General features: G+C 41.5%; 1 protein-coding gene across 1 annotated transcript in view; it reads left to right on the top strand.

Moving 5' to 3' along the window:
- Positions 1-415: 415 nt before the first annotated feature.
- SCUBE1 (signal peptide, CUB domain and EGF like domain containing 1) overlaps positions 416-24,060 on the top strand; it is a 216,222-nt gene continuing 192,577 nt past the window's right edge. Inside the window, exons 1-2 of the mRNA XM_075709672.1 lie at positions 416-503; positions 3,284-3,406. Of these exons, the coding sequence (XP_075565787.1) occupies positions 416-503; positions 3,284-3,406 (211 nt within the window). The remainder of the gene's footprint in view (positions 504-3,283; positions 3,407-24,060) is intronic.

Here is a 24,060-nt window from a genome sequence, read left to right as displayed (position 1 = left end):
CGGCCCCAAGGGCTCTCTGCGGGCTTCCTACCTGTGGGGGGAGGCGAGCGGTAGCCGGCAGGGGCGCGGGCATCCCGCCGATAAGCACCACACGCCTGACCAACAGACACCTCCCGGGGCGGGGAAGAGTTCAACCGCCTCGCCGGCCGGCCGGCCGACCACCCCCCACCCCCGGCAGCGGCGGCGGCGGCGGCGGCGGCGAGGCTCAGGGGCAGCCCCCGGGGCGGTGGGGGCGGGCGGGGGCGGCCCGGCCCGCCCCGGCCCGCCCCGGCAGCCGGCACCGCCCCCGCCGCGGGAGCCCCGGCGAATCAGCGGGGCGCTGTCAGGGCGTCAGCGCCGGCGGCTCCGCGCGGCCGGCCCCGAGCGCGTCCCTTATCGCAGACAGGCACCGGGGGCCGGGGATCGCATCATTATCATGGGCACTGTTTGCTTTTCGCGGCGCTGCTGTTTGCTTTTCGCTCTCGCCTGGGCCGGCAGGTTGGCGGGAGGCAGCGGGGGCGCAGGTAAGAAGGGGCTCCGCCGCCGTGCCGCCTTCCCCAGGCTCGGGCGGCGCGGAGCCGTGGCCCCGGGGGGACCCTGTTTGTCCGCTCTCCTCTCCCTGGCGTAAGGTGTTGAGGGGGAGGTCACTGCTTGCTGCTAGTAGTGCCGGGGGTGTTGGAAGTTGTGGCGGGGAGGTGTTTTCTCGCGTGTTTGACACTGCCGGAGCCAAGGGACGTCTGGAGGGAGAGACTGGGAAGAAAAAGTTACTTTCCTTAAGTGCCTACGAGATAAATCTGTGCTGAACCCTAGAGACTCCGCAGGGGAAGCGTTGGCTGTTCTATCTTCACAGGTTTTCCCTGTCTGCGCATTAACCCAAAGACCTGCCGTTTCTTAACAGCCGCGCTCGTATCTGTTTAATAGCAGTAATGGTAGTAAGCCTTTGCTCCGGTGTTTTAAGAAAAGAAAAAAAAAAACAACCAAAACCCCCATCTGCCTAGGAATGTTGTAAGCCCAAAGTAATTTCTTAAAGATGTGTATGCAGTCTCTGAAGTTGTGCTAGAAGAAATCCTTTAAGGTGAAGTGGGGGGGGGGGGGGGCGGAAAAAATCCCTTTTCCTCAGATACAAGAGTTTAAATGCAACAAAATGAACAAAGTCAGCGTAGAACTTCTTAAAGTCCAAGAAATGCGATGTGAGATGTGGAGCAGAGCGGGGGCTCATATTTGGTTTTGCCCTTTCATTTGACTCATTGGCATTCACGCCTGACTCCCAGGCATCCTCTGGTTGCTGTGAAATGTCCCCCTTGGCTCAGTGCAGTTTGAATTTTTGACGGCATTATAAAGAGTCCGGCTGTCACTTTTGCTGATCTTGATGGGAGATGGGTGCCGGTTTAATGAGTCAAAAGTATGAACCAAAGCATTTAAAAAAAAAAAAAAAAAACCAAAAAAACCAAAAGCCAAAACAAACCACCAAACCCAAACCTACCTTCTTTTATTTTTGTGCTTGACTGGATCCGTGTCTGGTCTGGGGAACACCCTCGGACCCCCTAAGCTAATTCACGTAACTCGTAGCTAGATCTGAACCGGCTCAGCGGTTAAACGAATGGACGAGGAAGAAGGAAAGAGATTACAGCAGCCCTGCGTTTCTCCAGAAAACAGAACGCGCTGCGTTTGGGAAGGGGAAACCGTTCCCCCCTTTCTTTAAAAAAAAAAAAAAAAAAAAGCCACCACCAATACCGAGTGCAGGCGGGTCTCTCCCTCGGAGCCCGGGGGTGCCCCGCGGGGCCGTCCCGCTCTGCACCCCTCGGAGGAGCTCTCCGCTGCCTGCCCTGCCGCGGGAGCCGGTTCCTCTCCCCTCTCCAAAGGGCCCCCTCCGGTCCCCGGTGACTTTGAAGGATCCGTGTTTTATCACCGGCGATGGCTGAGCGAGCACTCCTGGAACAACCCGCGTTAGGATTTCAGGCTAACAATAAAACTGTTGTCACTTTAGTGCACCTTTTTTGAGGATCTGTTAATCTCATTGGCACGTGTCTGCCGCTGGATGCCCCCCTCCCCTTCCGCAGCACCCCTCTCTCCCCGATACCCCCTAAAAATGAAGTGGGGGAGTTGTTAGCCGAGTTGTTAGCCGGCTGCTAACCCGCCCCCCCGGGGCAGAGCGCTCCGCCGCTTGCCTCGCCGCCGCTCTCCTCCCGGCAGCCCCAGCTGTGCCGCCCGCCCGCCCGGAGCGCCGGGGAGATCCCCGCCAGGTGCGTGGTTGCCGCGGCTGGCAGCGGCCCGGCCCGGCCCGGCCGGGCTCCCCGAGGCAGCGCCGGGCTCCGACGGCGGCGGCGGCCCCGCCTCCCCGGCCCCTGGCGTCGGGCGCTGCGGGTGACGGGGTGGCCGGGGACCGGCTGCGGGGGGCAGCGCGGGTCAGGTGAGGCGAGGCAGGGCTTTAAATGTTCCCACGTTACCAGCACACCCCGTCGCTGAAGAGGCCGGAGTTTCCCCCCTCCTCCCCGCTTCTATGTGCACTTCATTAACATTCCCACGACTACCAAATCTCGACTCTCCCTCATCCTCCTCCCTCCCCCATCCTCTTTAAACCCGGGGGAGAAAAACGTAATGCCCGTCACTGAAATGTTTGTAAAGGCTTCCTACCCTGAAAACAAGCTGTCTGGGTCCCCCCTTCCAGAGTCCGGCTCACCCGCAGGGCACCCGCCCGGGCGGGCTGCTGGCACCTTTTCCTTCTAAACGACTTGTAGTCCATGTCGATGGTGTTATTGCAGGTTGCTTTTCTCTGCGCTAGCTTACCGAGTTTCACATGCTCTTCCATGTATTTATTTTTTTGCCTCTTAATAAAAAGGATTAATGTGCTTTTGCTGTTCAAATATTTCTTTTCCTCGTTCCCCCGCCAGCATAGTTTATTTAAACTAGGGTCTGTCTTTCTAAATTAAGATCTCTTTGCTAGAACATGCAAATGGGCTTCCCCCTTACAGATCATTTGAACGCTCTCTTGTTTTACCAAGGATGTGGGTCTCCAGTGCCAGACTTACATACAGCGGACGCTAATTTCTAGTACGGCTAATGACTTCCTAACGCAGAAACGTGGGACCGAGTCCCTCTAGCTTGGTGGAGCAGTGCTTATAAATGACTAAAGGGGAATAACACGTGGGTTTGCTCAGTTATTAGATGTTCCCGTTTCCAGGATGACGCTCGGAAGGCAGGCCAGCGAGCGGCTTCTTCAAGGGGAGTATCTATCCTTGCCGGATTTCTGTGTCTCGGGTCTCCCTTCTTATCTGGCCCCTCGGGGTTCGTTCTGTGTTTCCAGATGTTGACGAGTGCGCCGAAGCTACGGATGACTGTCACATCGATGCAATTTGCCAAAACACACCAAAATCCTACAAATGCATCTGCAAGCCAGGCTATAAAGGCGAAGGGAAACAGTGTGAAGGTAAGGACAGCTCGACTCCTCTCCTGTCTCTCCTCCCCTCCCTTATTTGTTTGCTCTTTAAAAGCTTTTGTAAATAGCTGAATTCCTGAAACGATTAATGCAGATTTACAGCTGCTTAACCTCAAATCTCGGTGTTTATTGGCAAGCATCCCCCTGCTGCTTTTCCTAATTGTCCGGCATCACAAACATCGCCTCGGCCAGCCTACTTTTAAAAATTAAAAAAAGAAAAAAAAAAAAAAAAGAAATTAAAAAAAGAGAGGGGGCGTTCCCCGCCGCGCCGAGCACGTGGGCCGCCCGTCGCGCTCCTCGGGTCCCCGTGAGGCCCAGGGAAGTTTGCGCCTCCCGCCTGGCCAGCGTGGGATTTAGCGTCACCCTGCGCACCCGGCGAGAGCCTCATCCCCCCGGGCCGGCTACACTAGGTGTGCTGCCGGGGCCGCTCGAGCAGGACGCTGGAGCTTGCTTCTCTTTGACGCTGTGCACGTGTCACGATCATGTGTTTTCAGTCTGTGGAATGCTCTTTTAAAGGGAACGATTTCAGTTTATTGTGCTTACGCCGACTTAAAAAAGTTGGGTTGCTTCTGTGTGTCCTTACATCGGTCCGTGCAATTGAAAAAGACCTAGCGTGTTTTATTAGGCGCTGCGTACACTCGTATTTCGGAGTTTATGAACTCCACCTTGTCTGTTGCACCTCAGCAGAGAGATTGTTCTCTGATGAAAAGAACAAATATTGTCATCACAGCAGAATGCCTTACAAATAAAAGATGCAAGATTACTATTTTTTCCTACTTGTAGATGCTTAGCAGCTCTAAAAATTCTCCTTCCAAGTCTCTTTCTCCAGCAGACTGAAACTTTTTCAAAATGTATATGGCCAGTCCATTAAAAAGATTAAAGACCTAGAAATGACTTTGCTGAAGTCTACAAAAATTTGAAACCGCATATTATTCTCCATGGACTTCCAAAGTGTTTGTTTAAGTGCCCTCATAAAGCATTTTTGTGGTTGTCATATTTTTCTGTCTTGGGCTTAAATTGACAGAGGGAAATTCCTACTGTCCACCTCTTGGTGCTCTAGCGTCTCTGAGCTGCTGTTCATTTGGAAGCCAGATTTTCTTTCTTGCAAACAGAATAATCATTCAGCACCGCTTCTTCCTCTATTCAACCCTTCCAGGGAAAGAGCTCTGTGCAGAGAAAATGTACTCAAGGCCACAGCTCTGGAGGTTACAGCATTCGCAGAATTGGTACTTCTTGTTGTATTGGTTTTCCACATCAAAAGTTTCCTTAAGCTTTAACTACTTATATTTTAGATGTTGAGCTCTGTTTAATGGCAGACCTGGCTGATAGTCATGCTTATTTAACACACATACTTCTCTTTGCCTGACTTACCTTGGCTCGGTAAAAAAGAGAGCTCAGTAAGTAGTAAAAAATCAGATTTCTCTGTGGAATGATGTACAGAATCATGGACTTTCTGTGGCTGATGTGAAACTCGTGTCTAATGGAATTTAATGTCTGACAGGCTTGATAAGTAAAGTAAGCTGGGGCAGACCGCAACACATTTGCATGGATGTTAATTGTTCAGCATTAGGTAAATGACTGTAAGGTATCTAAACCAGGTATTACTGGTGGCATATAACTTTTTTTACGTTACAGTAACAGTTCTAAAGATTTTGCATCAGCTCTATATCTTAAGTTTGTAATTAATATGAAACTTTGGGATAAGCAGAAAGCTTGAAATATTTTTGGTTGGTTGCTTGCTTTCTGGAGCTTATTTTGGATTATTTATGTAGTACCTCTTAATTTGATACCAGCATACTTTGAAACTTTGTTACTGACGTTAGGTACCTTCAGTGGCAGGCAGATTATCACTATGTCATTTTTATAAGTGAGTAAACTCAAAACTGTAGAGGTGAAGGAAGGGTCATACAAGTCAGTGGCAGACCTAAGATCTGCCTCAAGTCTGCTGTTCACATAGAGTGGGTTTATTTTGCATCTTGAGGTCAAGTATTCAAAACCTACAGAAATAAACAGACTAGCAGTATTGATTGGTATTTAATATTCTGTCACAAGAGAACACCAGTAATCAGCCATTAAAAATTATCTTTTAAGATAAAAGTGACCATGCTTGTAATAACAAAGATGAAATACACCAAATGGCTTTTGTTGTGCCAAAACCAAAGCTGGGTCATTAAACATTTCTGGGTCTTTATACCTGAGCTTTTCTAAATAAGCTTTTCGATCACTGAGACTAGCTACCTATGAGAAAAGGATGTCTTTTGTACAGACAGTGTGCCTCTACAAAAAACTAAGTTTATAGCAATCTATGTGTGTTGCTTCACATCTAAAGAACTTTCATTATAGCATAAGCAACTCCCTTATAGTGCAGGCTCTCATATACAACCAGATTTTACTAAACAAGTGGAATTGCAATTTATATAGTGCAGTGAGCTTAAAGAAATGATACTATATGATCAAATTTATTCTGATAAATTTTAGTGAGCTGCCAGTTTAGGTTATACTGAGGCATTACAATTAATTTAGAAAGGTGTGCATGTTAGTTTAAACATCAGTCTTAAATGTTGCTTTCATTCACTTAAAATCCATTTTTAGAGAAAGGGATAGAGTATGGGAACTAACACGATTTGGATGATTCTTAAGTTTGATAAATGCAATGGAGCACATATTTGTACAAATATGTCCAGTATGTGAATATGTATTTGTGTACTCTTGTGTATTTATTTATAGTTTTTTATTCAAAGAAAATGAATAGTTTAAAATATGGGATCTTTAGGCTAATGCAGTAAATGTGGAGCCCAGCCACTTGTGCAGGATTTTGTGCATATTTTGCTGCTCTGACCTAAAGGGCAGGGAGAAATATGTAAGACAGAAACATTCCATTAAGGACATGTGGAGAGCTCTAGCAGCAATTACACTGAAATGAAACATTTTCTTGACAGTCTGTTAAATTTCTTTAGCAGGGAATTTGTTTCTGAACTTTGCTTTTGTCTCAAAATGTCCTTTGGACTGGGTTTCTCCAGAGTTTCTGAGGATTGTGGATGACTTCTCAGTTTGCAGATCTACCTTACCTTTTTTCTTTCTTTTTTTTCTGGGTAGCCTTCTTGCCTGAACCATCTGACCTACTTCTTTCCACAGAGCACAGTTGTTTCTCCAGGCAGAAGAGTTGCTCGTTCTTCCTGTGTCCTGTCTCCTGCTTCCCTCTGTAAAGTTCAGTTTACCTTTTTTTTTCAACCAGCTATCTGCTACACTTCGTCAAGCCATATGGTCAGCATTGTCATGATGATATTTCTCCGTAACACGTAATACATCAATATCCTTTGACCACAAATTCTCTAGCTGGCGTTCTCATAGGACTGAATAATGTGTCCAACCCAGGTAATCTTTAAAAGAAAATTTGCTTTTAATTGTCCATTTCTATTCAATATACAAAATCTATTCATTGATAACTGATTCAGTTGCCCTGGCAGACCTGCTATTACCTAGGAAATCTTCCCTGTTCCGATTTTAGTCAGTATCTCAAATGCAGTGGCCTGCATTCAGCTGCGAGCATGCGCTTTCATGCTCCCTAGGTCTTTGTCCTTACCTTCTCTACATTGACTTTTGGTCTCCCCACAGGTTGGTATCTCAATAAAACTGCTGCCTGGAAAATTGCATCAAAGCAATGGAAATTCCAGAAGGTTCTAAAGGATTCCAAGACCTGAGGTTCCCTAGGCCTTGACAGGGCTGCCTTTCTCCCTGGTGCCAGTGTTGCTCTTGTAGGGTACTCTGTCATTGAACAATTTATGAAGGGGTTTAGCTCTCAAACTTAGTTAATTTTTTTTGCCCATGCTACTCTCAGGCTATTCCAAACCACCACACCATTAATGGTTAAAATACTCTGTATAATTTCTGGTTGATGTTTATCGGTGCCCATTTTATATCCAGTTAGTGTGTTAACTTTATTCTCTATTTTAAACATTTTTTTCCCTCAGCCTACTGTTTTTCCCTAGTGTGACTCTGATTTCAGTGAGTTGCTCTAGCTGTATTTTCTTTTTCTTTTGGATGATACCTTATGTGTAGGACTCTTTCTCTATAGTATGTAGAGGATGTGATTGGGTGGATGTGATTTTTCTTTAAGACATGTCCACTGGGACCTGTTGCTTATGGGTTGCACAGCTCTGCTCTGAGTTTTCCCATATTGAATGAGATTTCCTTCTTGGTGTGTTTTTTCTACTGTCCTTCACAGTATTTGCAGAACTATTCTTCAGGTCTTTTAATAATTGGTCTCATACAGTAGCTGTCATGTTTCTTGAACTCTTTGTACAGAAAACAAATGCTCACAACATTCAGCTGTTGTTTTTTTTTCTTTTTTATTCCTGCTGTGAAGCTTCATAATGTTGGTGATGGACTTCTCACTGAGGGCCACATGTGTGTACCATACGTGTACCCAGTCGGCAACCTAAGCACCACACAGCCGCTCGCTCATCCTCCCCCCACCCCGGTGGAATGGGGGAGAGAATTGGGGGAAAAAAAAGTAAAACCCATGGGTTGAGATAAAGACAGTTTAATAGGACAGCAGAGGAAGAGAAAGTAATAATAATAGTAATGATAAAGGAATATACAAAACAAGTGGTGCACAATGCAATTGCTCACCACCCGCTGACCGATACCCAAACAGTCCTCAAGCAGCGATTGCTGCCCCCTGGCCAACTCCCCCCAGTTTATATCCTGAGCATGATGTCACATGGTATGGAATAGCCCTTTGGTCAGTTTGGATCAACTCTTCTGACTGTGCCCCCTCCCAGCTCCTTGTGCATCTGGCAGAGCATGGGAAACTGAAAAGTCCTTGACTAGCATAAGCAGTACTTAGCAACAGCTAAAACATCAGTGTGTTACCAGCATTATTCTCATACTAAATCCAAAACACAGCACTATGCCAGCTACTAGGAAGAAAATAAACTCTATCCCAAACAAAACCAGGACACAGGGCAAAGTATCTTGGCAGAGTCTGCCTTGAGAGGATGATTTTCAGGTTTCTCGTTGTATTGGAAGTTTGTGCTAGATCAGCAGCAGTTCTGCTTAACTGCTAGTTGAGTGGGCCTGTGCAGTTCTAGTGATGTAAGTTTGTCATATGTTGATGTACTTGCAGTCCTGTTCCTCATGTAAGTAATCATTCCACGTAGACAGGCAGGTGGTCATGGTAATCTGCAAAGGGGGCTGTTATTCTTGATTACCCCAGTGATAGCATGTCACTGGGTTTAAGCATGATACAATCTCAAAATAAGATAAACCATTTCTGCCTCAATCACAGGTATATTCAGCCCCACACCAGGTTATATTCTGCATATGTCCATTTGGAAACACAGGCTAAGTGTCCTTTCTGAATGCCAGTGCTCATCTAAGGGCTGCTTAGCTGAAGGAAGGTTCTGGGGAAATGTACAGCCAAATGACCTAGGAGGGCATCTCCTAATCTGGGGCTGATATGCTGCTCATTGCAACTTCTGCCATAGTTCCTAACATTTGTCTGTGTATAGTGGATGGAAATACTCAATATGGTATCTGGAAAAATATTTGCACTGATACACCTAGATTTTGTTATTTCCATTGATGTTCTATGGTGTCTGGCTTTGTTTCTGACACGATCTGTTGCTGCAGACAGAAAAGCACAGGGTAGCATACAGTTCATCTCTAAGCTGTTAACTAAAAGCCCTTTTCTGAACTAGGAATTATAATTTTGTGGAAACAAGAGGATAGTGAATTTCTTACTTTGGCAAATGTTTGAGACTCTTGTGATAGCACATGCAATTCTGTCTTTGTGCTGCAGGTGCAATAATGTCCCTAAGCCAAAATTTAAACTACTCATGGTCCTTGCAGCAGTACACTAAAGTACAAAATGATAGCTTGTTGCATTTACAGTGAATCACAAATGGTATAGGTAAACCACTCATTATCATCTTCAGTAATTTTGTGGGTTTGAGGCCAAGTTTCTTCTTGTACCTGTTTGTTAGTTCTGTTTTTAAAGGATTTTAAACAAATCTTAGCAATTGGAAAAGCATACAGAAAATTTCTCTCCTCATCACTCCCATTTAAATAATAATGGTTGTTGAGGCTTGACTTAATATTCTTACAATTTTAATCTTGTTCACCCATTTTATCTTTCTTAAGAAGCTGGTCTCACTCATTGGATTTTAATTTTACTGTAGTCTTTCAAATATCAGCGGTGGTGTTCTCATGCTCTTAAAAAATGAATCCAAATATTGTGACAGGGCTGCTCTGAATCAATCAACATGGAAACAGCATAGGACATTTCAGAGTTCTCATTTCCCAGCTCCTGGTCCAGTATCTCACACTGAAGCCTCCTCTTGTCTGCCGGGTTAAGTAAGTACGGGCCTTCTGGATGTCTTTTAAATGGAACAATGATCCCATCTCTTTTAAGAGCTTCATGGTGTCCTCTCAATCCACTTGCAGCAATTCTTTCTTGAGTGGACCATCTTTATCAATGATGTCGTGTGAGAGTTAAGTGAACACTGTTGCGTGTCCTTTGGTTTCTGAAACTTGGGCATCTTGATGGTTACACAACTCTAGTGGGCTCAGGCTCGAGCTGAATAACAGTGATGCCACTGAACAAGGCAGCTTAAGTGACTTCTTCCTGATTGATGATTCTTCTAATTGTAATAGAAAGTGAATTCATCCTCTCAGGGACGGGTCATCCTCTGGGATCTTGCAAATATTGACTCATTTCAGGCTGAATATTATCACTATATGCATAGTCTTGCTGTTACTGCTTGCAAGAAGGTGCTCTGGGAAGTAAATTTGGTCAAATCCACTAATAAAATCTACTAATAATATCCCATTACATATCTGCAGGGGAACAAAGGATTTTCTGAATAGCTTTGTGTTGGTGTGTTGAGGGTTTCTTCCCCTGAAAACACCACAAATATCTACACCCTTTGTCTGCCTGTTCTGAAAAGCTGTAGGAAGATGGAATGTGAACATTTTTCCTAGATACTGTTTCATCCTTTGTTCATATCCTTACTCTAATTTTGTTATTTTCTGTATAACCATTTTGTGACTTGATCTCAGTTTAGTGCCTGAGGCTTTGACACTGATCTAATTACTTTGGAACTGGTTGCCCAGTAACCTTGAGGTCTGCAGTGAGTACTAGGTACTGAAGCTGCTGTGCTTTCTAGTTTTACAGTTACAATACCTTAGCAGATGACATTACTGTCATGTGTTGAACTTCATGTCACCCTCCCATCATGGCTGTGTTCTGGATGAGATCTGTTGCTACAAGTTTGTGATGCTGGTTTTGTCCTGTTGGCTTGCAGCAGCCCATCTGAGCACAGAGGAAGAGATACTCTGCCACCTCCCAGTTTTGTGGTGATTTTTATTTCAGGGTCAAATCTTCCTTCCCAGTTTTATTCACACAGATTATAGCTTTACTCTGGGTGAGCCATTGTGCTGATTTCACTGAAAGCAGCTTCCAGAATGAAGCAGTAGATGTTGTTAAAAAATGGGGGAGGGATCATATAAACTAACTTCTTTGATTTGAATTAGTACCTACTTTTTTTTTTTCCTCTCTGTGAATCCTACTCATTTGATTGGGAAACTTGATGCATCTTTTTTGGTTTAGGCTGATAAAAATGTTTCCCAGAATCCAATTCTGAGGTCTCCTATATCTGTGCTTTTTTCTTTTTTCTTTTTTTTTAATTGTTTGGTACCATTTAATACTCTATTCTCAGCTTGCCAGTTTTCTGAATTACTTCAGGGAATGGAGTTTCTTAGGGGATGGAGAAGAAGTAGCGAGCAAGAAAATACTCCTGAGAACATTCTGTAATAAACCAGAGTTTTATTCCAGCCTAAGTGAATTAACAGCTTATGATAACTTTTTCTTTTCTCCTTCATGCTGCTTCTGTTCCTTGAATAGGGCTTTTGTTTTGGCCAGGGTTGAGCCTTGATTTTATTTATTTACTTACTTATTTCAGATTGCTTTATTTTTCTGTCTTTGTTGAACAGTTTATCCAATAAAACCCGAATATCCCTTAGTTGGGATGACATGACCCATTTAACAGCTCACAGTGCCATGGGTCCCCAAGTGTCACACACCCTATTGTTTTCTCCTTTCCCTTTCCCTTCCTGCCCTGTCCTACCTCTCAGAGCTACCTTCTGGCAGCCCATAATACTGCTTCAGTGAACAGCTCCCCCGGTGGTCCAGTTTGGAAATCTTCCATTTTTACTTAGAACATTTGCTCCAACTTCTCTCCCTGTCCTTCCAGAAATGCTTCTTGGATACAAATATCACTATATTTTGCATAAACAAATACCATACCGCTAGAAATATGGCCTCATTCTTCAGCAGCATTACATGTAATTCTCAATTTGGAAAAAATATGGGTTTTTTCCAAGGACACTTCTCTAAATAGTTGATAAGCTCCCTGTCTGCTGGATGGTCTATGGGTACTCTGGGAACTTGTAAATATATATATAAAATTTCAGCAGTCTCAATGGTTGTTAAGCTGCAGAACTCAGGGTGGCCTCCTGTGGTGATGTAAGCTTGGTATTTAGAAGGAACTCCTCCTTTCCCCCAAATATACAGTGTAAATTATCTGCCAGGAAAATTATAATAAAATGAAGGAGCATAAATAGAATGTACTAGGCTCAATATTTAAGAGTCTATCCTTCTTTTGTCTTAATTCTTTATACATCTGCCAGACATTGCCCAGTTGTTCTTGTTTTCCCACCTGTCACCTTTACTTCTGGTGCAGTCCCCTTTCCTTGCAGTCTTCATTATGTTGTCCTGTATATTCTGCTCCTCAGCTGTCTCTTAACCTTGTCATTTCCCTACTGCAAATCCTACTTCTCTTTCTTTTGTCCTCTCCTAGTGTATTTCACCTGCTTCTTATGAGTTTTCCTTCCCTTGTCCTCTCTCCCTGTGGCTTGTTGCAGTTCCAGCAGTATTATTCTGAGAGCCAGTGCCCCACAGCAAGACCTCTGGGACTGGAGAACTGGTGGCTGCAAGCTCTGAGGATCCCTTACCGGAACTTTCCCTTGAGTTCTGTCTTCAGGTCAAAACAGCTCCCGCCAGCTCTCAGAGCTTTCCCTTTCTTTCCTTGTTCTCCACCTCTTTCCTGGCCCCCACCACCAGCTCAGAGTTCACCTGTCCCTCAGCACGTTGGCAGGGAGAACGCGGTGGTGGAACAAGGTGAAGAGATTTCCTAATCTGGTTTAGTTTCTGGAGCCATTGTGTTGTGAAACTACAGCTGAAGGCTGAAAAAACACCAACCAAGAAGGAAACTTTAGCTACCTACATTTCAGCAGATGCATGCTGAACTTATGAATTTATTTGATTGTGATTTTATTTTTTAATGATTTTTTAAATGGCTATTCTTTGTTTGGTGAATTTTCAGCTGTAATTTGGCCAGCTTTTTCTGTCCCAAGAAATCTAATGAAAGGTAACTCCCTACCTCCTTACAGGAAACAAAATCTGAGAGCATTAAATCTGTTCAAGTAATTGGGGGGATTTTTTTAAACATAGTAAAGCAGTGAATTTCCCATATAATGACTTTAGAAAAAAGCCAACTTTCTGGGGTTTTTTTCTTTGTTTTAGTATGTATATATTTGTTTTAAATTTCAGTTGAAAAGAAGACCTGCTTTACAGCAGATACCTTGCATGAAAAATTCTAGCCCATACATAAATATTTGGCAGAGTTATTAGAAACTGAAGATAGGGTCTGACAGACCCCCTTGAAATTTCAAGACTTTTCTACACATTTAAGATGCTCAGCAAAAGGAATACACTTACATTGCAGTTTGAAGAGTTGTTTTGTTCAAATGCCTTGATTCATCAGAGTACTTGAGCATGTGCTTAATTTTAAGAAGCTGTTATCCTTCAACGTAATTCTGTTTAAGTGCTTTATTAAATTGAAGATATTGTCTTATTTTACAGTGCTCCTTCTCTGGAGTTGTAGAAGCTCACAGTTTTTCCTTCAGTGACCAAGGAATAGAAAAAAAAAGATCGGGATCATTTAATAAGCTGGTGTAAGACCTTAATCTTGCAGGTGTTTTAGACCTGAACTTAGTGGTTAACATGTGAGCAGTTTGTTTGGTGCTGTAGGCCCCATAGATCAAATTCAAGACCCTGCTTTTGCAACTGTTGATGATGTTTTACAGTACAGCCACCAAAGACAGAATCAGAAATATTAAATAGATTAAATGACCTTCAGATCGTTCCAATTCCTATAATCAATTTTTTAAGCAGATGAGCTGTTATTTCAGAGAATATAAAAGCCAATTTTCATTTAGTCTCTCAGCTTGAGATTGCTGAACTTTGCATACCAGTGTTCCCATGCCCTAGTCTGCATGAACCACTCTCAGTTCTTACGTTTAACAAGGCATCATGCTCACAGAACATAAAAAAATTAACTGGGGGGGGTGGGGGTGGGTGGGAAAGAGTGATGCATAATACTGATTTGGTGATTATTAATGTTTGGAGGAGGGGGGTGCTGCAGAATGTGCTTCAGAGACCAGAGAATGGGGACCTCTGCAAGAGCAGTTACTTGTTGGACATACCATACCATTGCTGAAAATACTACAGGACTTAACTGCTGTGCATTCTAGTTTGTGCTATTGTCAGAGGGAAATTGAACTGAAGTGCCTTTGTTCTGATTTCATTATCTGGAAGTGGAGGCTACATTCAAAACTTCAAGGCAAGTTGTCTCCCTGGTAAAGTGAAAAAGTGCTTGAAGTAAGTGGGTATCTACATTGCTGAATGGGGAGCAGAGATAATGCAGATCTAATTTTTTTGGCAGCATGTATGTAGGAGAAATTTGATACCTGATTTCATACCTCTAGAGATGGTAGTGTCTTTACTGAGTAGAGTTGTGCCTTTATTCTTTTTGCACTTTTCTGTTTGCTAAACTTTCTTGAAAAGGATTCCATAAACACTGTGATTTGGAGACATGCCTGTATTTTTATCTACCTACAAAGCACCAAAGTCTGACTTTATTTAGAAATTTCCATTTTTCTGACGTACTCCAACCTGTCTAAAGATGAATATGATCAAAGTTCCTCTTTCTACGTCCTCCCTGCCCCCCCCCCCCGCCACTTTTCTCTTAAACCAGCCCAGTTATTGCTTGCACAATGGTACAGTTCATCTGATGCTTAATACAGGTCTCTATACCACATACCAGAAAGGCAGGTGCTCCGAACTGATTGCTCCTGCTTCTGACTGCTGTAGGATTTTCCTAAGGGCTCTCAGAGTGGCTTTGTCTGCATGGCCACACTGGGGAAAGGTGGCAGTCTCGCTTGGCCTGTGTTGCAGACTGACCCAAAGCCATGAGATTGCTTCACTAGGGAGGCTGACCGTGAACTATTTGGCTACTAGAGGCCAGACACAAGTGGAGCCCTGTGGCTTTTGCTTGGCTTGAATTCCTAGGAAAGCGAGTTTACCTCTGTTCGGACTGAAGTGTGTAGATGTATTCAGAGTGCAAGGAGTAAATGAGGAAAGGAGGGCTGCCAGAATAGTCTGACCTGCGACTGTTTTTGACTTGTAAGAGTGAGCCAGGGAATGAGTATAAGGCAGGAATAGACAATCTCAGCCTGTTTTCCTGAAATAAAAACCTGAAGAATAAAATGGTTTGGTTTGGTACAGTTTGTTTCATTAGGTATAGACTGCTTCATTGTGTGAAAATGGAAGCGGCTTATTCTGTATACAAAGAGTTTTACATCTAAGGAGATTATGGCTTCAGAATGGAAGAACTTTTCTATTACAGTTCCCTCAAAAGCTTTAACAATGAAAACAACATCCTTAAATTGTTGTTTATAGTATGATTAACCATGCCAGTTGACTAGGATACAACTTTTTTTGTGATATGGATAAAATCCAAGGTGTTGTCACTTAAATTTTATGTTAACAGTCACTTCTAAACCTATATAAAAATGATTTCTTTATGCTTCTGGCACTTTACATCCTTTCACTGTTTGTGTTTCGAAATCTTTTAAAAATTCTTTTTCTTGAGGGAAGTGTGAGAACTGCATTATATATATATTTATATATATATAAATCAGTTGACTGCATCACATGTGGTGTTATGAAGGAAAACCCAAAAACTTTAGCATTTATTCTGAATAGGGAATACACACAAATCTATTCAGGTTAGGAGCAACAATTGCATCTGTTTTCTAGAATAGCTTATTGATATAATTTACTTTGAGTTAATACAAAAGTTTCCAATGCACCTTTCTGAGTGCTTTTGCTGGACTTTGCACAGGCTGAGTGCATATGCATATATGAATACCTGTGTGTGCCCACATTCCTTCAGAAACCCTTTATTATAGTATATCATTATAATATATTTAAATATCCTGAGGAACTTGTAAATTTGCATGTTAGCCTGTATCTGGATAGAACAGAGTTACTAGAATATGTTCCTGTACTGCTTATCCTGAAAGGCTAAGTCATTACCATTAATATTGATGTTATGATTAGGCACTGGTGGCAATTTTGGGGGGCTTTTAAGGCAAGTATTTTGGTGATCATTGATGTATGAAAGGTAACAGGCAGTTGCTGTAGCCTACTCCGCAATGGGAAGACAACATCAGTCCTTACCCTGGTAGGATTACCTGATCTAATTGCCTGAGTTAGCAAGAGGCTGGACTCAAGGGATGGAGGCCTGAAAGGGATGCTTGCTGGAAGGACTAGCGTGTTTCTGGTAACGTTGCCATTCACTGAAGAAAGTCCTAGTGTCTGTAATTGTGAAGCCACCTGAATGATCCTGTTTGCATGCGGCATATTCTGTAGGTCTCGTGCTTACTGAAAAGGACAGCCTGGGTTCTTGATCACGTTATCTGATTTACATAGGCAAGATTTGTGCGCTTGTGGGAAGTCCTGAAGAGTCCAGAAAACGTATGAGAGGTTTGCCTGTGAGTGTTACGCAGGGTCCTGCTGGGTGAGGGCTCTGCTACAGCTGGGCAGGGGTATGTTTGGGTGTGTGTCATGCCCTCAGAAATACAGGTCTTGAGCTTGCTCAGCTGATTTTGCTTGAACTTGATAAAATAACTTGATCTCAAAGATGAGACCAAGCATGAAGAATTTCAGTCTTTGAAGAAGTTGTGAAAACAGGAAGCGGAAGGTGAGGTGGTAATGCTTTGAAAGGTGGTTTATGTTAAGTAATACAAATCATAGTATACTTCTACCTTTACCTGTCAGAAGTACACACACAATGTATGTGCTTAAGACCATTATGCCAAGTATGAACACAGCTATCAAAAGGGGGAAATACGGGAAGTTTACTACATATTTTTATTACTGAACTATATAAAATTAAAGGAGAAAAGCCATAACAGGAGCAAACTTTATGCTATAATTATAAAATTACAGAATTCGTATTTTATATTTTGTTTTTCAAATTATGCACAGCAAGCTGTAACATACAAACTTATAATAATGTTATGTTCCACTGAAAAACTAGTTTACCAATGGATTCTTCTTTAGTAAACTTTATGATCAACAAGGAAGTATAAAACTTAAGGGAAATACATGTCTTCTGGTCTGAATTAGTTGCTGACATGGTCTTTTCTAATATAGTTTTTGAGGCAGGGGGGAGTGCTTTAAATGCTTCAACCCATTTAACCTTAATTGCTCAGTTTTAATAGACATTTGCTAACTAACCAAATTATAGCTTGAATTAGGCCTTACTAATCTTAATTAAAAGCTCTACTTTATAATCGGAAACAGTCTATGTTTAAAACAGTAAGCCTTTCTTAAATGGCTTATTTTAAAATGCTAAGGCCCTTTTGATAATAATTGCTTAGACTGAATACGGGTAACCATTATTCTTATATTGCACTTAATTAAAAATATCTCCTCCATGTGGTTTTTTGCCTTCTGCTGGCTGTAAAATTGTTTGGCTGGTGGGGGGTGGGATTACTTTACTTTTCCTGTGGTAATTTGAAAATATGTTGCTGCCCTTTGTTTTAAAAGTTTTCTGGGGTCAGAAGTTACAAAATTTACATATGAATTAGTACAAATATTAGCTTCCTGCATTTCTTTATCCTCAAATGAACACTTGTCAGTCATTTCAATTAATTGGTGTACTAGGCATATAATTACAACCGTTAACAATACATCCTATAATTCATTTAGTTTAACATTTAAATTATGCTCAGACCGTTGATTATGGGCTTCACATTGCACTCCTTCCTAAGACCTAAATTCTAGTAAAAATAAAGTCTGTTATATTGGGAGGGAGACCCTGGCTCTGTCTATTGAGCATTTGGTATACTGGTAGAGTTTCTGTTCACTTCAGGGGTATCTGAAGAGGACAAAGGGTGGATTTCATCTGTCCAAATATGGACCTCAGTAGTACACATCAGTAAACTTAAGCGGTTCACCTTGTTTTCCCTTTGTAGTTGATGGAGAGAAATAGGAATTTCCTTAATGCAGTTCGCCTTGTATTAATGGAGACAAAAATAGGTCAGATAAATCATGTCCTGAAAATAACAGTCTCTTTCTAACACAGATGTGGACATCTACAATGTAGGCATGCGAAGTTGCATGAGGTGTATCTGGGCCAAAGAGCCTGCAGCTGTGAGATTCAAAGTCCATTGAAATTAAGGGAAGATATTCTGTGTTTAATTATGCTTTGAATTTAACCAGGACAGGGGATTTTTAAGTATTAAGTATATGCAGTATTATAATTTGATCATTATGAAATTCATCCTCCCAGTCTCAGTTTTACTTCTTTTTATTATTTAATTTAAAATAGGCCCCCACCTCTCCAGCACAGGCATATAGTTAAACAAAACAAATCCCCCCCAACTTTATTTTAGGAAAAAGCTGATGTTTTTAATAGTGTTTTCTTAGAACTCAGCCTTAAGATTTTTCTTGGTGTGTCCTACTCAGGAAGCACTGCTAGACCGTGTGATCATACCTTTGTTTAAATTGCATTGCTTTTAATTCCAGTAGCTGAGTTGTCTGCTTGCATAAGCTAAACGCAAATTAAGAGTCCTTTACACTAAACCTGCTAGACCTTTATGTGCACTTAGAAATAACTTCTAAGAAAAGTCACTTGTGCCAGTTATGGAGATGGATAGACCTTGTTGAACGTCAGTCTCATTTGCTTAGTTATCAGATCTTTGGAATATCCCTTAAGTGTTTTTTAGAATTTCTCCCTATTGTCCAGATTGTTGTGTGTTCGGTGCTGATGGAGTATACAAAGATTCTTAAATTATACCCATTACAGGAAGGTAAAATCAGGACTCTTTACAGTGGGTTCAAAGAACTCTGGTCCCTACCCATGCACATAGCTATATGTATTTATCTTTTAATATCAAAAGTGTGTAAGCTGGCCAAACAGAGTTTGACTAAAGATCTGTGTAGCTTGATGTGCAGTCTCTGACAGTGGCCAATAGTGGATACTTAGGGTAGATTATAAAAAAATGGGACATGGAAGAATGCAGCTAGAGATTTAGAGACTTCTCGAGCCAGAAGTTTCATTCAAATCACTGTGTGTAATGGCGTCTTCAGAATAGAAATGGAAAAGGAGTATGTTTGCTTCTACAGGTGTTCTGCAAAACTCACAGCTGTAGATAGGTGATTAGCCATGCTCACCATACTGGAAAAGGATTCTATAGGAACAGGTGGTCATATACACTTGTCTCTTTTCAGTCTCCCATACTGTTGTTTACCATGAGTGTTACATCATGTTTCTCTACATGGCCAAACCCTACAAAACTAGATACTCATTTTTGGCTTGGCAACTAACAACATCTTCACAATGACTGGCCTTCCCACTTTTTTGAAAATGAGACTTCGTTAAGCAGAGTCTCAAGTCAGTTGTGAAAAATGAGTAGGTACTTTGAAAAGCCTGATCTGGATGTTTAACATAATTTTAGATGGTTACATTGTTAAACCAGGTGCCATGGATAAACACCTATAACCATATTATTTCATTTTGAGCCTTTTACTGAGAGTGAAGTCCTGTGTTAATCATGGGTGAGTCAGACCTTGGTGCCCTGTTTTCAAAGGATAACCAAGGATGTTGTAATATGGTCTCTCTTGGACTTCTGTTAATATATCTTAGAAATACTATGAATATACACCAAATATAGCCTTAAAAGAGGGATTGTATAGAAAGATGGGAAGAAGGAAGGAGAAGCATGGGGAATTCATCAAGAACATATCAAAAAGTCACTTCTCTAATCTCTAGTTTTATAATGGATGTACTGTCCAATTTAAAAAAAAAAACAAACCTGTTTACTGGGTTGTTAATCAAGTCTTTAGTCAAGAGATTGCTGCATTTTGCTTATGTGTGCATAATAAAATAGCATTGCTGTAAAAGGCAACTCATGATAAATCATCTAAATAAGAGCATTGGGAATAACTCTACAGGACTAAACAAATATTTATATAAACTTATCTACTTTTATCCCTCTACTGTTGGGGAGGAGGGCAGTACAATTAGCCTGCCTGGCTTTCTATGGTGCAATTTATCAAATGCGTATTATTATTATTTGAATACTGCGCAGAAGTTGTAGGCCTTCTTTGGTTCTTTCTACCTAACATCCTCCCCAACATAACAAACAAATATAATTACATAAAATTACAAAAGGAAAATTTCCAGGCTACGAATATGAACTCTCTTCAATTTTCAGCAAATGCCCATGTTACTATTTCCATATCTGCAGTTTCATTCTTTTTTCACTGAATAGCATTAACAGTGCTGGAAGCTGTGCATGCTTTCTAGTACAGGGTGTTTGAACGCTGGAGCAGAAATGTCTTAATTTCTTGGCAAAGCTAGTTGATTGCATGTTTGCTCTATCTTTCTTTCTTGTCCAAACATGAGATGTGAGCACAGCTTAAAATTGAAAATATTTGATGATTCACAGGTCAGCAATGGTGTTTTTTGTGTTTGAATTTTAAATTTCATTCTTACTGCTTTTCCTGGATTTTCCTCACTATGAAATAGGTGTTTGTACAGCATGCCCTGGCCTCATCTAACCCTCACCCCTGCATGCCAGGCAAAGGAAAGTGTGTAACTTCATTAGTTCCTGTTCAGAGAGCTCCTGCTCTTGCTTACTTCTCTACTGGCCAAAGGTTCCAGGCAATGTTTTGAAGTGTCTGTAAAGGGTAATGATGGAAAAGCTGATGGGTTCCATGCTGGTGTTCGCTACGTGTAGATCTGTGTCTCTGCTGGACAATCGTTACACACCCACAGGCAAAAAAAACAAAGGCTGCTTGCCACTGGTTTTCAGATTTTCTCTATTACTCTTTGTCTCTTGTGATAAATAGAGCTCTGGCTCACAAGACCAGTTTCTGTGTGGCTTTTTAGAAGACTAAGGAGAGCCTACATCATAACTGATGAACTCTCTTTGTGAATAAACTTTTAGAATTGTCAGCATGTATCAGTAGGAGAGGGTTCTCTGTTTCAGGAATATAAAGCTTGAATCCAAAAATTACATTAATATTTGTTTGAAAATAAAACCCTTTTGCACCGATCTACTACAACAGGTCTTCTTGTTGATACTGGCCAGGGCCATGCTTTCAAAAACCGGAAAATGCTCGGTCTGTACACCCAAACAACATTACATGGGAAGTACTTTACACAGTGTGGTCATAGAATTGCTGTTAAGAAGCTGAGAGGCTGTGCTAGAATTCTGAGTTGTGCAGCAAAATTGCCAAATGTTTTGGCATCTTGAAAACAATTCCACATTTCATGATTGTACAGTTCCTAAATCCAGTGACTTCTGATTGAGACAGCTCTTAGAGCTGTGAACTGTGTCAGACAGTGCTTTGTGTGCACTCACATTTAGGGCATTCTTTTTATTATCACAGGTTTAATAAGGTTTAACGTACTGAAAGTTGAGTTTCTGAAACACAATTCTGTGACAAGTTGAATTTGTCCTTACAGAAACAAAGTATGACTTGATTATCTTCAGCTCTCGCATAATAACAAAATCTGTAGCCTAGTAACTTTTTTACCTTCTATGTGGTGCACAAAGCTGAAGGGTGATGGACAGAAATGAGTTTGAGCATTTTGTAAGCCTGTCTCAGATTTTTAAAAAATTCTTGTAAATCTTTGACCTAATTTCTATTCAGTTTAGTTTTCTCAGATCTTTTTGAAGCAAATGTATCAAGCTCATAAAGGAGACATTTCTCTTAAATGTAGGGTCATCTCAACTAATTTTACTCAATTTGTTTCCTAAAGATGCTGAGTACCTACAGCCCTGCAAGGCACTCATAAGAAAAATGAATACTTACCACTCTCCTGAAAACATAAATTATGTACAGATAATATGTCTGTATCTGGGCTGGAGCGCTGAAGTAGTTTTTAAGCAGACTTACTATTAGTCCACAACGCCATAGAAAAGAGAAGGAAAATATGAAATTCCCAGTATTATGTCCTGGATAAGAAGAGTGGAATGTAAAATTATTGATAATGGAAATTAAGCAGCATGCTGGTATTAATATAATACTCTTGCCAAAGTTACTCTGGAGTCTTAATTACCATGAGGTGTGAGGGACTTTTATTTCATTGAGTTTTAATGAATGACCCGTACTCTCATTTTTCAGTACATTCTATGTGTGTTATAGCTGTTTTACTATCATGTGGACCTTCCTAGTCCAGATAAACACTTCTGTAGAAAAACTATTTATGGCAAAAATAAACATAATGATTCTGAAACAAGGAAGGATCTGTGCTTTGATCATCCAAATTATCATCCAGTCAGCAGCCGTTTAATAGCTAAGGAGTTAAGAGTCTTCATACTTGTGAAGGACTTAAGAGTGGCAGTCCTTACAAGCTGATCTTTACTGTTCTCTGCAAACCAAAATGCTGGGAGGACTTCACTGCATAAAGGATGCTGTTGGGGAACTGTATGAATTTCTCTGCATTCAGGGAACAGGTGACAAAATAATAGGCAGAGTTGGTTTCTTGGGCTTCATAACTGTTAGGTCCAGCATTGTCAGGGGACACAAATCCATGGATCCCCTGTGTATCATGTTGAGAAGTAGCCATACAACTTTAGTAAATGTTGAAATGAAAGGCAGCCCTGAAGTGAGATTTTCATTTTCATTTGAGTATGTGCAATGATTCTCTCATGGCAGTGCACAACAGTGTATGTAATGCAGAGTTGCTCTGCTTATAGATAATTAGTTGTGTGGTACTCTCATGGGAGTTTTTGTAGGCTGGTAAAATTAATGTCTGGTATGTCCCATACAAAGTAGGGATTTTGACCGAGTAATACAGGATGACAGGAAGCCCTACATTTTACAAATCCTACATGATATAAATTACGTTATATTTCCGAAGTGATTAACCATCACAGCAGAACACTTCTCAGCCAGGAGTCTGCAGTAGCCCACAGACTACTGTTAAAGCGTATGTGGAAAAAATAGTTTGGAAAGGTACGTTTCTGCTGGAAAACCTAACAGTTCCTCATATCCAAGAAGGTTGAAAACCACTGCTATATAGCCTCTCGTTCTACTTGTGGCCTTAGCTGTCTCAGCCTGAAACCAAAGTAGTGTTAATGTGCCAATGACTAATGAAGTATGTGCCATATGATATCAAGAAATCTTCCATTTTACAGTACGTGATCTGCCACTGTCTCATTCTGAAATGAGCAACGAGGAATAGCCACTTTCTCTTCTCCCACACGAAGGGACACAGAAAATAAGTTAATGTTCATCCACTGACAGGTAATAAGGAAATTCATTTCAGAATTGAAGCTTGGGATTCTTTCCTTTTGTCAATGGACAGAAATTTAAAAATCAAATGCAAAGGAAGGTTGGAGGTACACAATCTGAGAATGAGGGAGATGCCTCCAGGGGTTGGAAGAAAAGTAGGTGAATGATGTCTGTATTAATCAGCTAGTTTCACTGTTTTAAACCTCTCCCTCAAAGTTTTTAGATGCCTATTTCAATTTAAAGATCTAGGAATAACCAACCTCCTGCCATGACTTACTGAAACGATAACCATTAGGATGCGTGCACACTGGTTGTGGCAGTAAGGCGCACAGAAATATTCTCCTATTAGATCTCCAAGAACTTGCAAGATTAGATGTGGAATCAAACATTTCCCGTTATATTAAAAGAGGGAATTGTGGTGGAAATGGCTGTGATTTAGAAGTGGTGGGAAAAACGCTGTCAAATGTCATGTTTCACATTCATAACAGCTTGCGAACAGGAAATCTCTCTGCTTGAGCTTGTCGGGCATGGCAGCTACTAAATAAAGACAGACTCTAAAACTGTTATGTGCTCTGCAGGTATCCATCTTTATTTGGGTATCTCACTTGCAGTTCAAAGAACTTGTAGCCAATCTGTTTAAATATCAATTAAGAAAAATGTCAAACAACCACAAACTCTAATCAAGGGTTCAAGGTGCATAATGCAGGATAACAATCATTTTGGTTTTATCTAGAAAAATACTGTATTAACCATGAATGGAGCTGGAATGGTCCCAGGTAAGTTTCTGTTGTGCTGGCTGAGATGGCAAATGCCACTTAGGGATAATACTCAGGTATGTGAATAGAAAATATATTTTTCCCCAGGGAAAGAACTCTGCTTAATTATTTTTTTCTGTAAATGACTGTAGCTGTCCAACAGTTTTAGGCCCCCAAAAAGTGCTTTAGGTAAAAAATGCTATGTAAACCTAATGTTAAAGCAGTAG

This window comes from Pelecanus crispus, chromosome 1 (genome assembly GCF_030463565.1).
Source record: "Pelecanus crispus isolate bPelCri1 chromosome 1, bPelCri1.pri, whole genome shotgun sequence".
NCBI lineage: Eukaryota > Metazoa > Chordata > Aves > Pelecaniformes > Pelecanidae > Pelecanus > Pelecanus crispus.
The sequence above is the reverse complement of the archived record's forward strand: the minus strand, read 5'-3'. Positions and strand labels throughout refer to the sequence as shown.